This window comes from Gavia stellata, chromosome 24 (genome assembly GCF_030936135.1).
Source record: "Gavia stellata isolate bGavSte3 chromosome 24, bGavSte3.hap2, whole genome shotgun sequence".
Classification (NCBI taxonomy): Eukaryota; Metazoa; Chordata; class Aves; order Gaviiformes; family Gaviidae; genus Gavia; species Gavia stellata.
In genome coordinates, this window is record NC_082617.1 from 4383407 (window position 1) to 4400927 (window position 17521).

General features: G+C 44.4%; 1 protein-coding gene across 1 annotated transcript in view; it reads left to right on the forward strand.

The window, feature by feature from the left end:
* PAPPA (pappalysin 1) overlaps window positions 1–17521 on the forward strand; it is a 177764-nt gene that overhangs the window by 60997 nt on the left and 99246 nt on the right. The window contains exons 5-7 of the mRNA XM_059828870.1: window positions 528–720; window positions 7283–7404; window positions 12968–13475. Coding sequence (XP_059684853.1) covers window positions 528–720; window positions 7283–7404; window positions 12968–13475 — 823 coding nt within the window. The remainder of the gene's footprint in view (window positions 1–527; window positions 721–7282; window positions 7405–12967; window positions 13476–17521) is intronic.

Below are 17521 nucleotides of genomic sequence, written 5' to 3' on the forward strand. Positions count from 1 at the left end.
ACTTTAAAAAAATTACATATTTTAAAAATTCTGTGCTCTTTTAATGTAAGAAATCTGTCAAAGGCTATTGCACGCATTTGCCTGAATCTCAGTCAACGCTGTATCCTAACACTAGCCGTCCTTTGCCCTTTTATCCTCTCTTAGACATACTCTTTTAGACATGAAATTCTCTTAAGCCCAGAGGTCCTCTGGTAGCCCCAATTCTGACCAGAAGGTGCTGCCCTGAGGCTTTCTGTTTCTTCACCTCCACGTGTCTCTGCCTCATCTTAGGATGATCTCTAGGTGTTCCCGGACCAGACAGAGAGAACGTTCATTGATTTTTTTTTCTTCCTTTTTAACTTTTGTTTCCTTTCACCTGCCTCCACAAGTGATGACTGCACTAATTTGTTCACAGGCCATTAACTTTTCAGTGCTGCAAGAACCCATCCCGACCCTTGCAAGAAGCTGCCGTTCACCGGGTCGTAATTCTCTCTCTTGCTCCCGCCTTATCTCCTGCGTGGTTGATGTGGCTTCTGTTTTAATTTCAGACGATGACTGCACCGACTCCTTCACACCCAACCAAGTGGCCAGGATGCACTGCTACTTGGACCTCGTCTATCAGAGCTGGCAGCCCGCGAAGAAACCGGCTCCTATTGCAATTGCCCCCCAGATTGTGGCTCGGACCTCCACCGCTGTCACCCTGGAGTGGTTTCCACCCATTGATGGCCACTTCTTTGAAAGGTGATCACACGCTGCTCTGTGCTCTTGCACTGAATTGGATGGAAAAGGGGAGAAATAGGGGAACAACCCGGGGCCCCGCTCCAGGAGCGCAGCTTTATGGTGTGCTGTGCTCAGTCGGGGTTAAGGTTCTTTCCTAAATCGGTTCATATTGAGGAGGTTATTGATCTGTTTGCTGCTCTTCCTTTCTCAGCCTATAGCACTCTGTTGAGGGCCATTGATTTGCCATGTAAAGGGCAAATTTTTTCCTTGTATGTTATGGGAGGAATTTTCAATCAACGATTCTGGCCCTGTGATTCCTGCTGTTATTGCTCCTCACAAATACCTGTGGGCTTCAGCTCTGCCTGTACGTCCCCCCTCCTCCTCTTGCATGTTTTTCTTTTGCAAGGGCAAGGTGAATCTTGTTTCTACTCCCGTGGCAACACAGAGCTCATGGGCAGCGGAGTCTCACGGGGCAAGGAGGTGGCAGAGCCAGGGAGGGGGACAAATGCTGCCTCCTTCCCTGAGCTGCAGGTCTGAGACGGGAGCCACGCAAGGCAGAGTCAAAGATTTAAAACCCTGAGCATCATGCAAGTGTCATCTCGCTGCACCCTGAGTAGAGTGTGTAGGTCAGAGTGTGTGTGTGTGTTTGTGTCCGATAGGCATGCGGCTGTGTGGAACCGATAGAAATGAAATGAATGCAGGGCTCTGGACAAGAGTTGCACCACATTGCGGTTCGTAGCCGGAACAACTCTCACCCCAGGATGACCTGAGCAAGTGGGTAGTCCACCTGAATACTCTTACGCAGCGCTTGGATGGGCTGCCGGAGCTATGGGAGTCCTAGCAGAGAACTTCCTAAATGATGGACCTTCTCACATTACCGTTAACTCACCTTCCCCGTTTGCATTTCTTCTCCACTTTTTGCTTTGTTATTTTCTAGAGAACAAACTTTGAGTGTCCTTCAGGACTGTAGCAGCATGTATCACAGGAGGCCGAATTTACAAGCATGTTAGCGCCCAAAGAGCTGTCTCAGCACTGCTGCTTTGTACAGTGAGAGCGCCTTGAAAGCCACTGCCTCCATCAGGGGTGAAACTCCTTCCAGCACTGCTAGGACACCATGGCCATTTCAGTGGCCAGCTTGCACTTTATTTGAGTAGGCAGGTAGCTGTTATTTTCTGCTCAGCTGAGATTTCCCACCTTTATTGCAGATTAATATGGGGAGGACAATCAAATCATATTAGCTGATAAAGAGGGGTCTTGTGCTCTGAACAGTGTTTGCTTTAATTGCAGTTTTGCAACTGAATCCTTTTATTCCCAACGTGTGAAAAGGACTTACGTGAAGTTCCTGAAAATTAATTCAGAATTTTTTAGCACATAATCATTTTTAGGTAAATTAAGTTTCTCGAATTTAATTTAGAATTCAGAAGATACTTATTGTGTGTTAAATAAATACCATCTGCCTCTTAAAACACATTGATGCAGAGTTAATTATTATGTAACCAAATATGTCTTTATTACATATTTCTTATAACTCAATCAGTATGTTCTTAATAACTCCTAGTTAGTTGCTTCTTAAATAACATACAGTGGATAGCCTGCTAAATCTAAAATTTCATAACAGAGTTATCATATGTTAGATAAATAGTGATTTTCTAAAAAAAAAAGGTCCTTTGGGTTTTCAAATCTGTGCACTCAGTATTACTGAAAAGATTTAAAGAGACAGCCTCAAATACTGAGTCCAATTCCTTGTTAAAATGAGATTCCCAAAGCTAACGGATGCAGAACTGTTGCTGTGACCATTTAAAAATGTCACTGAAATATATGAATGATCCTGTCTAAAACATGCCCCAATTTCTGATATGTTAATCAAACCAAGGATGACAGTAGTATTATAGTGACTAATACTGGAAAAGCTCACGTGTTGAACTTCCAGTACCGACGTGTCCAGCGCCGCTCGGTTAGAGATGCATGCCTGTATCAATTTGTAAAATTGGGTCACTGTGCAAGACAAGTAGGAGGTAAAATTGGCCAAGTATAATCTTATCTGTGTGTGGGAATACTGTAAATCTTTGCAGATATTTTTACACAAAGTGCACACCATGGCCCAAATTTTCCTTGCCTCACTTGAATGAATAAACTCATTCACTTCAATGGGACTATTCACGTAAAAAACAGAAGACTGATCCTCAACGGCCGAGTGCCTTGGGCCTGGTTTCTAATGCACAGAGGCCCCTTCCATGCTGTTTTGACAGTGTAAAAGGGCCTTAAAAGGATGAATGGCTCTGGCTACATTAGCAAGTATTGTGGCCCAATATAAGTAGATCTCTAACACAAAACAGTTGTTAATGAAGACCTGACGTCAACGCTGCAGGGGTTTTGGGGAGGTTGTTTCAGCCTCGCTCTAGCCTGGCCCTGTGGCATCAACAGTTGGAGCACATCAGGTGTGGTCCTGGAGCACATCTCCACCCTGGTCTCAGGCAAAACCGGGTCCAGTTTTCCGTGCTCCAGGACTGCTCCGAGTGCTGTAAGTGGGGAAGATGAAGAGTTTCACTTCAAAAGCTCGCTCCTGATCCGAATTACAATGCTGCTGTGGGTGTACTCAGTGTAACTCAAGTGCCTTTTGCGTCCCTTTTGCTCTCTAGAGCTGTGCATAGGCAGTGACCTGCGCTTAATGAAAGTCAGGAAGGGAAAATTTAGCCTTCTGTTTAAGAATATAACGCTGGGCTGGCTGTATCTGTGGGTGAGGTCCGGACAGGTCTGCGGTTGAAGGGCGATGAAGCATGGAAGTAAAGACCATGTGCCTTTTCTCTGCTTAGGTGCACCTTTGTCACAGGTGCCAGTCTTAGGTGCTTTTCTTTTAGGGCCTCAGTTCTAGGAATTACATGATTCGTTATGTGGATTTGGGGACAGACAGTAAAGCTAACTCATAGCTCTTGTAAATTTGGGGTTGGCTACCCTGTGGCCTCACACCTTGGCAAGAGTAGCTACATGAGCTGTGCACAGAAGTAAAATCTTCTTCCTGACAGGCCCTCCTTACCTCTTTAGTGTGTTTAATTGATGGCTGCTATATTGCTCTAGAGAGTCATTTACCTGCACATAAATTTGCCAACGTATGTTTGACCCTAAGCTCTAGCAGCTGGTTGAGCTTCTAAACATCTCTAATAATCAAATATAGCAAGAACCAGCATTTCTTCTTGTAGCTGCTACACATGGGATTGGAATACTTACCATTCTCCATCCTCCCATTAAAAAAAAAAAGCATGAAAAATGTTGCATGTGCGTATAATAATATGTAATAATAAAATAATAATAGAGCCAACAAAACAAGTGAAAACAAGTGAGAAAAAGAAAACTCTATTCATTTCCTGGCTGCATCTATTAGATGCGTTCATCTGCTGTCGCTAAGCATTCATGTGCCTCCTGTTTGATATGCGTAGGCAGGATGTAAACAGTTATTGTAATAGGGCTCTGCAGCAAATTCTGCTTGGACAGAAAACTTCGAATGCATCTGCTCTTCCAAGTTTTCATTGAGGTGACTGCATTAATTTCCATGAATCTGATGCTATCTCATTCTTAGCAAGCAAATATTTTGGTCAGTATGGTGTCCCGGATCTAGATGGCTGGGCTTGATAATCGCTTGCTTAAGCCTTGCTGGGAAGTTTCAGTGCCTTGGAGGGAGAGCACCAATTCTGAATTTCAAGTAAGGAGATACAATTCAGTCTGAAAACAGGCACTCTTTACTGAACAGAACGACAAATTTTTACTGGTTCTGAGTTGCCCACTGAACTGGTGCTGGCCCTGAAGAGAATTGTCTGTTTTTCAAGAGCATTCTTTAGATTTTGAATCCACTTTTGAAATATCATGCTGTAGGAATGAATTCCTTCTGCGCTCTGAACTTCATAAGCTGGAATTTCCCCAGTACTCGGCTTATTAGAAAACAGAGAAGTCTAGATTTTCCATTACCCTGCACTTTGGGGAGTCATGTGCACCGGTGTATAAGGTGTCAGATATGCTATCGTTCCTAATTAATAGTGTTTTGAACCAATTTACGCCCATTTTGTCTTGATGTCAGTGGCTGCATAAGGTGGAAGGATCTGGCTTAGATTTTCATAAGCCTGCAAATGCAATTCCGTAATTAATTTTGACACCCATGCCTGTTTGTAGGATTTGTGTGCAAGACTCTGCAGACCAAAAACTTTAACCCAGGAGTCATCGTCCCCTGTGTAACTCCTTTCAGCCAGTGGAGTTACATCAGGGTTGAGTTTGGCTCTCGGATTGGAAAAGTAAAAAGAGAAAGTTTGCTCATAGCCTCTTTCCCACATGATGCTCCTTGTGATTCCTCTTACCTCCAAGTCCTTGCTGGTAAAAGGAAATGTTTGTCCATAAGCCTACAGTTTTTTCCACCATGGCAGCCTCTGATGAAATTGTATAGCTGCTAATTTGAGTAAAAAGCAGTCCTAATTGTGGAAACTTGGCTTTCAAAGCCCTGTCCTCATCCAGGACCAAGCGCTAATGCAGGAGTCTCTTTGTAGAGAAACTGAAAGATTATTATTGCAGGGACTTCTATCCTGACTGTTGGTGGATGTGTCTGAAAAACAACTGCACAGTAATAATTCTACATTTTGATTTCTCAGTACCTTTTATTCTGGATTCTTGAATTTTTTTGCATATATTATTTAGGCAAGCTGAGTTAGACTCTTAAACTACTGATAAAAAGACAGCTGAGAAACGAAATAGGGAGGCAGTGTCATACCAATAGTGCAGGTGGGTGAAGTGAGACAGAGAGAGCAGTTATGCGGAACATGCCCACATTTGTCCATTACCAGCGTTACAGATCACGCGAGGAAGAGGACGGCACCTTTGCCTCCCTCTTCTCTGGTCTACCCCATTGCCACATTTTATTCTTAAAATGTTTTCAGCAGGTGCATCCCTTTCTGCACTGTCTGTGAGTTCAATCATTCACCATCTTTTTGTGTAGGGGTGGCTGTGGGCCATATTGAAATGGATACGAGTTCTACCACCGATTTAATTCCAAGTCCCCCCTGTTGACAATCCCTGCTTCCGCCTAATTAAGCCGACAGAAAGTTGACTTTCAAATAGATCCTTGTCAACAAATAGGAGATGCTAAGCTGTGGAGCAGCTGAGCATGTGTCATCCCTACCACCAAAGGGAAAGGAGATCACACAGCCTGGGAGGGCTGGGAGAGTAAATTTACAGTCCCGGTGTCCTTGCTAAGGATCCAGAATAACTTTTGCCTGAGGATCACAGTGGCCTTCGCGAAGTAGTGCTGAAATAGATCGCGCAATGGGAGATGGTTAAAATTTGCATGGCTGATTATAATAATTGATGACTCAATCCATACTTACTTGGGTAGCTTAGAGAGTACACTATGTGTTACGCACAAAGTGTTTGCCTGAAATTTCTGTCCTTTCCTAGGTGCATTTAATTATTAAGATCAGTAATTTTTTCCTTTCATCTTGAGTGGGCAGCATTCCTTAAAGCAGAACGATGAATTCTGAATAACAAGCAGCTTACTGGGATGAATAACTACACATTCTGGGTCATACACAGTTCCAGATTTCATGACCCCAAGGAACGTAGGGCTGAACTGTGTGAGTTGCGTCCTCAGCTGATATAAATCAGCCTAATGTTATGGAAGACATTAGAGTTACACCAGTCTACGTCAGCTTAAACCCTGATCTTGTGAATATATTAGCAAAAATATTTGTGAATCAGTGTTTAACTGGGTTTTCCTGTTCAACCACTTCTGCTGATAGTGCTTTATTGACAGTAGCTGGTATTAGATGTATTGTGTAGGTGAAGCAATGTTGGCGTTGGGCAGTGAAGTGCCTTTCTTAATGCCATGTCATGTCATCTGATGGCGTGGAGCCATAAAATGTTCCAGTTCAGAAAGAGCCGTCCACTGGTGCCAAAGCTGCCAGGTATTGAATCCGGTTTCTCCTGCAAAAGGGATTACGGGCATGTTCTTGTCTGTATATTCATAACTCATCCCTTTTCCAGGCTTGTCATGATCTAGGCTGTGATACACCTCCAAAAGTGGGTCCTTGCATACTTATCAAAGCCGTGCTTCACAGAGCAGCTCTGTCTGATGTTCTCAGAGCCTGGGACTTTACCCTCTCCTCTGATCACCAGTAAGCCCAAGGCCTTCACAATCCTGAAGATGCTACCAGTTCAAGCAGTAAATCCATGGTGGGAGCAGAAATAGATCTGAAATCTCCTGAGGCCAGTTTCTCTGCTCTAACCACTAAGCAACACATATTTTCTTTTGTCAGGGCTTGATCCAGTTGTAGTGCGGGGTTGGCGGGGGGGGGAAGATATAGCTGAGCGTGATTTCATAGGTTGCTGTCGTTTTGTGTTGGATGGCAAACTCACAGATGCCGTCTACGCAGGCCGTTAGCCCAAACCTACAGAAGGTCAGCGTCAGAAAATACTCTTGTCAGTGCTGTGAGAAAAGAGGGTTAAGTGGAACTGAATTCTAAGTCTTATTGCTTTTAATATAGTTGAATAAGCAGCTCATTCATCTGTTACTAAGTTGGTGTGTTTTCCTGTTTTCCTGGCCTCCTAGAGAAGTGGGATCAGCATGTGATCTGTGTGCGGAAGGAAGAGTCCTGGTGCAATACGCCTTCAGCGCCTCTTCCCCGATGCCCTGCGATCCCTCAGGGCACTGGAGCCCGCGGGAAGCAGAAGGTGAGTCACAGGGCTGGGGACAAAGACCTGGCTGGGGAGAAGTCGAGCCAAATCAAAGGGAGAGCCACAAAGAAAGTGGGAAAATCTGGGAGAGAGTGACCGGTTATATCTGCACGTAGCATGAACAAAACTAGAGGACAGGTGAATACGCTGTGCCCCGAAGTAATGCCACTGGCTGACATACCTGTGTTTTGGCCCCCGTGTCCTGACCCTGCCCATGAATTAAATGAGTTCTGGGAGCTGAACCTGAGTTTCAGAAGGCAGCGGAGTGCCAAGAAATGCTGACCATTCACATCTGCCAGATGAATTCCTCAGGGGAGCTGTTCACTCCTTCTACTCCAACTCCGAAAGCGAAGAACTGCATGTTATTTATTTGGGCCTGATTTCTGCTGCCCTTGCATTGAATAATAGCAGGCTGCACCAGCAGACACGCTGAAAGGAGTGGAGATTGCCCTTTGGGCAAGTACTCTGCAGCATGAACGCAGGTGACTACGTCAAACCCAGTCTAGTTCAGGGTGTTTTGCAAGTCATTCTTACTGCTTCTCTTTGAGCATGTTGGAGGGAGAATGGTCTGCAGAGCTGGTCATGCAATGCCGTTAGATCTTCATCATTAACTTTCCTCCATAGGTACCTTCCATTATGTAGGTAGGTGGATGTGGTAGAGCGTATTTAAGATTATACCAGGCAGAGGTCACTAATGACAAGATATGGGTTGGAAAGAGCAGAATATTATTTCAGTCTGTCCATCATGAGCTATTCCTTCGGGAGCAGCACACTCTGGGCCCAGACTTCACTGTAAACACACAGGTGGGCTCATTGAACTCACAGGCCAATCCCTGGATTTTGCAAACTCATTATACATATACCTCCTTACATTAAGGGCTTCTCTGTCCTGCAGCTAGAGTACGTGGGAGTTATTCTACAAGGAAGATTATTTGTAAGCTAATAATGGAGATATATGCAGTGCTGGCACCCAGGAACCCTCCCTAGTCCCAAGGTCAGCGTGTGCAGCAAGCTGCGTCCCCGCTGCGTGATGGGACAAGATGCGTGGGCAAGTGTCCTCTGCCCTGCACACCCAGCTCCCAGGGCGGGGGGCCAACAGAGGTTGGGGTTCACTCCAACTCACCCCCCCAGTTTGGACATCCAAGGGCCAAGGCTGCTGGGCACAGCGCAGAGCACACCTGCCCCTGGGTGGATGTTCTTCAAGAGCTTCGACCTGGGAAGCCGCAGACCAGCTACGAGTGTGACTGGATTATCAAGTAAACAGGATTAGCGAAGTCTGGATTGCTTGCAGTAGTAGTGCAGGGTGGAAGGTGGAATTTCCACTTAGCCAAGAATTACAAGACTTTGAAACCTGGTTTCGTTTGGAACAAAACCTGAAACTTTTGAAATTCTCCATGAAGGAAAATTTAAAAAAAAAAAGTGTTTGAGGCTGGCCAAAATGTTTTGTTTAGGTCACATAATTCCTCTTTCATGAACTTCGGTTAAATTATAACATTTAAAAATATCCCCTTTTAGTACATAATCTAGGGCAAAAGCAACTTTTAATATCAAAATGAAGAGTTTTTCAAAGTGCAAAAGTTAAATGATTTCTTCCAAAAATGTCAAAACACAATGTTCCAATATTGTTAGAACTTTCTTCCCATTTTCTCTTCCAGAATAAAATTTTGGCCAAATAAACCCAATTTTGCAAAGTGTTTTGATTTTGAAAGAACTGCATATTCCATTAAGATACGCAGTTCCGTCAAAATTTCTCCAACGAGCTCTGATTTGAAAACTTCTAGATCTCACACGTCTTGCCAGCGGCATCATTCCTAGAGAAACTAAGCTGCTCTAAGATTTATTACTCAGCTGCATTTTGCATTTAATTTCCTCTTCTTACAGTGTGTGCCTGCACGTTCTTAACTATGAAGGGTGCAGTCTGATCCTTATCTGTCTCATTCAATTGCTGTTGTGCCATTGCTCTGGAAAGAAAATTTGGGAATCCTATCCTCTTACTACATTAATAAGTTTGTCTCCACTTTAGGGTAGAAAATATACCAAGTGTATGGTATTTGTTGCTCTGTAATTTTCTGTCATCACTACCACACTCCCTGACATTCAGGATCTCTGCCTATTTGCACTTGGTCTGAGTTACAAATAGCGCAGTTAGATCATTGTCTGGCTTCTTTAATTGTCTATCTGTGAGTACTCAAGCATGCAGCTTTAAATTCACTTTCAGCAAGCGTTCATGTGTGTAAATCTCCACTGCTTGAATGTTCATGGAAAGTGAATACAAAAGAGGCATAAGCATGGCCAAAATGAACTCATTTTAAAATTTGAGACGACACTCATGGAAAATGTTTCGTAGTACTCATCCAGCTTCTTACCAGAAAACCACATTTCTCGCGTGTCTCTGAAGCAGCTCTGAACCTGGTAGGTCTGATTACATTTTCCTGAGGTCTCGTAGCATTGTTATGTTGCACAGTTACTCCAGGTAGCTGACACCAGCTGTGGGCTGGACTACGTGTGAGCTGTGCCTCTTGTGAAACTCTACCGTGGGCACTGCGTTCTTCCTAGTGCCCAACAACCCCCCGGACTGAGATATTTTGTGGTTCTTTCTCAACCAGTTGTGCCCTTGGCATGAGAAGCTGTTTGCTCCTCGGCAGCGGTTGTGGGAAGGCACTGGAGATCAGGCACTTCTGATTTACTCTTTAGCTTCACCATAGGGCAGGAAAGCTCTAACCTACCTGGATTCTCACCAGCAACACCAGCTAGATAAACAAACCTTACAGCACCTCCACAGCTCAGTCAAAGGGGGGTTTTATACATGAAAGGTAATTTTGGCTCAAACCCAAGCAAGTACCTTTGGTTACTGTGCAATATATGCATATACCAGTCAATTCCTACTGCCTGGCTCACTCTTGACTAAGAGAAGTGTGAGAATATAATAAACATTTTTGCTGCCTTAGGCTGCTCTACTGCCCTGCCTTTCCCAGTGGCCAACATTTCACTTGAGAGTGATTAATTCTGTATTTGCAAGTGGAGTTGTCTCAGTTGGACGTTACGGCCCAAATAGATGGTCCCTTTGTCTTGACCAAGTAAGAAATGTGGCAGGTGAGTTGTAGTTGTAGTTGTGACAGCGGCTGTTTCCCAAGAGGCTGCCGATCCCAGCTGGCTTCCCCGTACAAGCATGTCAAGTCTCTGTGAATGTGCCGATGCAATGGAGGGGCATTCATCCCAGCCGCTTCACTTAACTGCATGATGAAGGCTTGTGTTGAAACACCAGGCTGTGGCTGTGGCCGACGTTTTGGGGGAAGCCTTCCTCCCAGCCTACCATCCTTGCTCTCAAACAAGGAGATGGGATTTGACTTCTCACAAACCTTACATTCACATTTTGTTTGTGTTAGGCAAGACGTGATCCTGTATCAGATGTTGTTCTATGACCGATCTTGCTGACGATCTCATAAGCCAAAGGATTTTCAGAATCTGAGTGCACAGGGGCAGAATAACTACTACACCATTTCTTTTTATATACAAATATTTGTAATTTTCATAGTATTTACCCATCTCTAGAAATCTAGAGTTACATGGAATAAGGTTTCCATCCTCTTCCACAATTAAATGAATGTTTCTTACCCAGGTCTAAGTGCCTGAAGATATCTAAGAAAGGGTCTCTTTATCTCAACTTCATTGAGGTTTTTAGTCTATGGATGACTACAATCAAGCTCCCATTTTGGGGTAATGATCTGCATTAAACTCCCTGGAGGCTTAGTTCAATTCATCTATCGCATGGGATCACATCCTGATCTACCAAAACATGTAGGTTCATTCACTATTTAAGTCTTACAGAGGCCTTGAATTGGCAGAGGTGAATTTTCAAGAACCCAAGTGGAGGCCACATTTGAACACATACAAGGCTGTGAGCCATTAATCAACTCCATTTTCCTATCTGTGAGATGGCAGCGATAAGATTCACAAATCTTTCCAAAGCCCTCTGAAATACTAGGGTTAAAAAGCACCTTCTTAGGGCTGCAGTCAGGAGCTTGCTGGGAGTCTGCGAGAAAGTCATCGGTGGGCCCAGCCAAGCACATGCGGACGGCAGCGATAACGTGAGTCGAATGGGGTATTCGCTACTCAAAGTGATTATACACAGTACTTGCAAGCTTGCCAGGGGGAAAAAACTTGAGCGTGTTAAATGGAACTCTGGCTTTCTTCAAAATATATCGCTGCTGTGGTCTCTCCAGATGCTGAGGTTAGTGGCATTCCCGCTGCTCTGTGGCAGGCGAGGAGGAGAGGAGGGCTATGGGGTATGTGCGGGTGAGGGAGAAGCCTTGAAGGTTGCGCATCTGCAGGACAACTGCGTGGGATCGCGGGGAGGGCTGCCTGAGATACCAGGAAATCTATTCTGCATCTGGGCCCATTTGGTATGAACAGGAGAATTCCCTGCGCTGTTTATCCTTGATGAAAAAGGCACTTTTCTAACACTTCATTGGATCACAGACAATAAGAATAACCTTCACACATTCCCCTTTTCTCTTTAAATTAGTAGTGATGTCCTGTTCGTTCCTGTTTGCCCAGGGCTTTATCTTGCTTTCTTCCTCGGTTGCAAACAGCTGTGCTCTCTCTTTTTTTTCTCTGCCTTCTCCATTTCTCTCCTCTTGTTACCTTTCTTTATCTTTACTTTTCCCTTTCTTCTTTCTTGTACTTCGTCTTCCCCCTGTCCTGCTTGCTCCCTTTTCGTGTGATTATTTGGGAAGGAAGAGGGAATTTATAGCTCTCACTGGATTCTGTTACCAACTGTTCCACCCATCTGACCTCTATGGATCTTGCAGTCCATGACTCTGTGCCAAATTGTAATGTTACCATAGTATTTGGGAACCCAGCAAGCATTGTGGCTTTCATTAGTTTTTAGTAATACCTCCCATGTAGTTGAACGTAGCCAACGGTGAGAAATGTAAAAGTACAAATGCCTGTTGTTTCATCACGGCGAGCGCAAAGAGCCAGCTCAGACCTGTGCTCCATGTGCCTCCAGAAAAAGGGGTCTTACACAACGTGCTAGATTAGCCTGTAAATGGCATAGGAGGCGCCCCTCAACAGCACAGTGCAACAGCTTCTTGGAATCAACAAAAGCTCTTTTCTTTGTTAAAGACAAGAGAAAAAGGTTATATTTTAGAGTGGCAAGCAAGGGAGTAAGTAGGAGCACAGAGGTGAACTGAAGGCAAAGTGACTCTGTTTATCAGGTAAGGTACCAAGTGGAAGGGGTACAAAATATCATTGTTTGGCACAGGGGGAGGCACTAGAAATAGCAAATATAGGACCAGACTCACTGGCGCAGTCTGTGTTGTGTGGTGTCCAGTCCAGCTGGGCACTTAAACTGGGTTTGCGTCTCTCAGCCAGTCAGGAGACGTTGACGTTATAGTCCTTCTCTCCATGCTGGCCACGCCTGTTCTGCTCAAGTAAATAGCTTCCCGGACAGATACGCTCTCCTGCTACCAGTTTGTCTTTTGAGACTGATGCCAATGACAGCCCACGTTCTCTAACTTCTTTTGTGCCCTGTCTTTACCTCCTTCTTTCTTTCCAGGGCACCCTGATGTTGAGCAGCCTTGTAAATCCAGTGTCAGAACGTGGAGTCCCAACTCAGCAGTCAACCAACACACGGTGCCCCCCGCCTGCCCCGAGCCTCAGGGCTGCTACCTGCAGCTGGAGTTTCGTTATCCCCTGACTCCGGAGTCCCTCACAGTCTGGGTGACATTTGTTTCCCCAGACTGGGACTCCAGCGGAGCAGTGAATGACATCAAGTTGCTTACCATCAGCGGGAAGAACATTTCTCTTGGGCCCCAGAACGTCTTCTGCGACATCCCATTGACCATAAAGCTGGATGCGGGACAAGTGGGCGAGGAGGTGTATGGGATCCAGATCTACACTCTGGATGAGCACCTGGAAATTGATGCTGCCATGCTGAGCTCCGTCCCCCACAGCACGCTGTGCGCAGACTGCAAACCCATCCAGTACAAAGTGGTTCGGGACCCTCCTTTCCAGTCTGGATCTTCAGTTGTCATCTCAAACCTCAGCAGGAGATTCGTCGACACGTAAGTACTTCTTTCCAGAGAGCTGAATAGACTTGTTCAGAGGAAAACAATAACCTGTTCTTAATGTCCAGCGTCACAACTGATTGTTAGGATTTTGAACGGGATAGACATACCAAGTGTTACCAAGAGAGGATATTTTCATAGTTTCTCTCTGGAACCAAGAGCGTCACACTCAGGTGAAATAGCCTGGGATTTCACGGATAGTTTTTGAGAAATTTCTGGGCTAGTTGTGCAGAGAGGTGAAGTTCAGGCTTTCCTTAACCAGAAAGGATAATGCAAACTACCTGAGCTGTGATAAGTTAAATGTTTAAGATAACCTAAATGAGGACCTCTGGAGTAGCATGGTCATCATTTCTCAGAAATCTTTTGAAAGTAATATGTTGATGGAGAAGGAGACAGAATGGCTTTCAGTGCTGCAGCACCAATTAACTGCTAAAGTAAGGATGCAAAAAATACGCTTGCATGTTCAGGTATATAAATGTATTTCAGCCACTTTCATCTTCCTCTTTCATGTGTCACTAAAACAAATTGTGCGGGAGTGGCATTGTTCTAACATAGGAAACATGCCACATGCACTAGTTTGTTGTAGGAGCTGAGTTTCGTCCCAGATGCAGTTATGCTCATCTAGTCAAGGAATGCATGATTGTTGAGGAAAGTCCAACTTCAGAACATTTAACGATTTCAAGGACATCCATGATCTACCCCATAGGCATTCTACAGCAGCAAGAAAAACATCTTTTGCGTAGCATGATTCCCTGGAAATGATTCACTCATCTGTGGGAACAACATGAAGCTCTTTTGAAAAATGAACACGAGATAAAAGGAAACCTGCTGAGAAAACTGCTCTCTAATTTAGAAAAGATGATCTGATTAGTACAGCTAATATCAAGGAAGCATACATCATTATGGTCTGCTAAAGCATATTTAAATATAATAAAAACGATTAATTAACAATTCGGTAATCATGTGCTACCATCCCTTTCATGGCCCAATTATACAGCTCCAGAATACGGATTGAAAAATTCAAGGTAACTAACAATAGTGAATATAAAAACAAAACCCAGGACATCACTGAGGCTACTCATGTGCTGAAAGCTAAGCGTGTGCTTCAGTGCTTTCTTGGGTTGTAGCCGTGTTCCAACAATTGCTGGCACTTAACATGAGGTGAATATTGGCATATTGGGAACATGGAAAATGGTGAATTTTCCCATGGTTTTGCTGTGAAAGCATCTTTGCCTGAAACCTGGCCCACTCTCATTGGAAAATGGGACTGGTTTGGTTTGAAATATTTGCATACCTTAGCACAAATTCCCACAGAAACAGGTCCAGTTTTGAGTTCATAACAAAATGTGAAAAAAAAAAAAAAAAAAAAAAGCCCAAAACATAACCTGTATTCTGAGCTCCATTCCCTTGTCTTTTATTATGATTTTGTAGGTGACTTCTAGCTTATAGCCAGCTGTAGTGCAAGGGTGCTGTAATAATTAAATCAGTAGCCAGGGATTAATGACAATTTTCCTGTCTGTCACTGAATAAATCACAGGAGGTACCATTACTGTACCTGTCTGTACCTCTCGCCTAGTTACATAGCCAGCTAAAAATCAGACATAAAATGTACATTAGTCTTTCTGGGCTCTACCTGTGGTCAGTAGACAGAAACGGATGCTCCTGGAGGCTGGCACAGCCAACCTAAGCAAACCCTCTAGTCTAGCTGGCCTCGGGTTGCCTGTGCTTTCCAGGGAGTACGGGGAAAATCCCGCCTGTGAGCTTCACTGAGATGCTGGGAAAACTAAAATAAAGTTTTTAGTCACTGGGTGAGGAGTCAATGATGCAGATTCTTAAGCAGTTGTAGGTGGTTTTGGTTCAAGACCTCAGCATGTGTTTGAAATCTTGAGAAGCGGGGGGAGTTTTTATCCTAATACACCTATGTGCACAGCACTGAGCCGTGTCCTCTGGTGATGGGGCGTCATGCGGATTCGTAGGCTGATGCTGTACGTCCAGGCTGCTGCTGGGCCATACCTTGAGACACAGCAAACTCGCTGAAACTCTGCGTGGGGTCGTGGTTATGTGGTAGAGGCTCAGGCAAGATGAATTTTCCGTTGGCACCTTGTGCAAAGAGTAGCCACAGTCCTTATGCTCCGTAAGCAAGAAGGAGAGGAGATGCTTCAAGGAAGTCAGGGGCAGAGGTGTTGGGCTATGCTCCTACGTGTATATATATGTGGAGGTAAATGCAATCTCTCTCGACCTGTTTGCATCTGCCTGTTTGTCTCATTCTGTACGGCTGGAATTCAGCATATCTGTGCAGCCAGACTTCGCACCCCCTTTATCTCTGTAAGCCCCAAGCCAGTCACCCCTCCTTCACGCTTTTGCATGTTTTCCATATTAAATAAAATGACACCCCCACATGTTCTATGGAAGGTTATTTTGAAGGCAGTCGCGTATCTTTACTCTTGCCTCCTTTGACCTTGATCTTCACTTTCTCTTTTTCTCCCAAAGAAAATATTTGCTTGCACTGTTATCTGTGAGCAAGATCCTTTCCCCAGGTGTGGCGATGCTGAAAGAAAAATTAATTTCTCCTACCTTCTTCCCGTCAAAGAGAGGGAACTTCTCTTTAAGCTGAGAGGACAGACAGCCTTTAATGGATAGCCCTTGCCTAGTCAGCACTGGGTGCTCCACAGAGGAGAGTAAATAACTAGAACGGTGGAAACCTTTTATTAAAAAATGCAAAATAATGCCAGACCTTCTGTTCTCAAGCTGAATTTTAATCTCAGCTCTTGGCTCAAGCTGAGACTAACAATCATTTCTAAGGGACAGGACCTTATCCTTGGACCTTACAGAAACCAGGCAAGATACACTCAATTCCACTGAGTATGATCAGCCAGGATTGCTGGTATCTGTGATACAAACTGAGAGTCAGAGCTTAGGAAGAGAGCAGAAAGCTAAATAAATCAGTCGGGGAAAAAAAAGAGGTCAGGCCAGGTGCAGCACAGAACTGCTGAGTCTTCACACCGCAGTGAGTGATAAGGAAGGAGCCTCATCTGCAAGTCTCAAAGTCTCAGCTCACAATTTAATCCAAAGTTCGGGTTGTGCTTATACGTAGAGGGTTTCATTCTGGCTGTTCTCTAGAAATAATGTGCAAGATAGTCACAATGGCAAACGTGGCAATTGCTTTGCCCTCATTTTGCCCTTACACTTTTACACTCACATCGTTGCAGTTGGAAAGTAATCATTGCTCTTGCATTCGTTTGTAGCAACCACTGATTTATTAAGAGCTCAGTGAGAAGTGAGCACTCACAACGAGATGCTCTCCTGAGGATGTCGCAGGTACAGTTAGGTGTCAGTCCCACTGGGACAGTCTAGGGTGAGCAGCCCGTGTTCCCCATCGCACTCTCAGTAGCCAAATTTGCGAGCAGTGAGCAGCCGGGTGTGCTGGCAAGGTCTATGCTCTCCCCTCTGGCAGGCCAACCCGAGAGACACCGGGGTTAGTTTTGGAAAGTTGTCAGAATAACAGGAAAAGTTTCTAGGAATTGGAAATTTTCCCAACTTTTCTGCCACAGCCTTTGTAGGAAACCTCAAAATGTGGTGGACAGTGATGGATCGGATCATCTTCGTGGTGTTAACCTGTAGGCTATTTTCAGGACAGAGGCGTTGACTGAAGTAACCTTAGAAAGAATCTCAGCACAAAGCCCTGGTACGAGTTTTGGTTTTGCAGAGTTGAGCATCACTGAGAAGTGAGTATGCTGTCCTGTGATATATTCATCTGAGCCATTCCTGCACTGACTAGAGCTTTAGTACCTAAGTGACACCTAGAGATGCTGCATTCATACTTGAAAAAGAAAGAAAGAAGAGAGACTCAGAGAGAAACTTGCATTTTCCCATATAGGGAATATGTTTTTCTTCTCAGTTTTGGCTATTTTACACCTATGTTCTATGGCTAAGCCTTTTCTGTTGCTCGATAATAGTTGGAGGGGACTGGTCGTCATCTGTGTACAGTTGTTGTTGAAGTAAGTACAATATTTTAAAATATTTTAAAATATTTTGTTAGAATC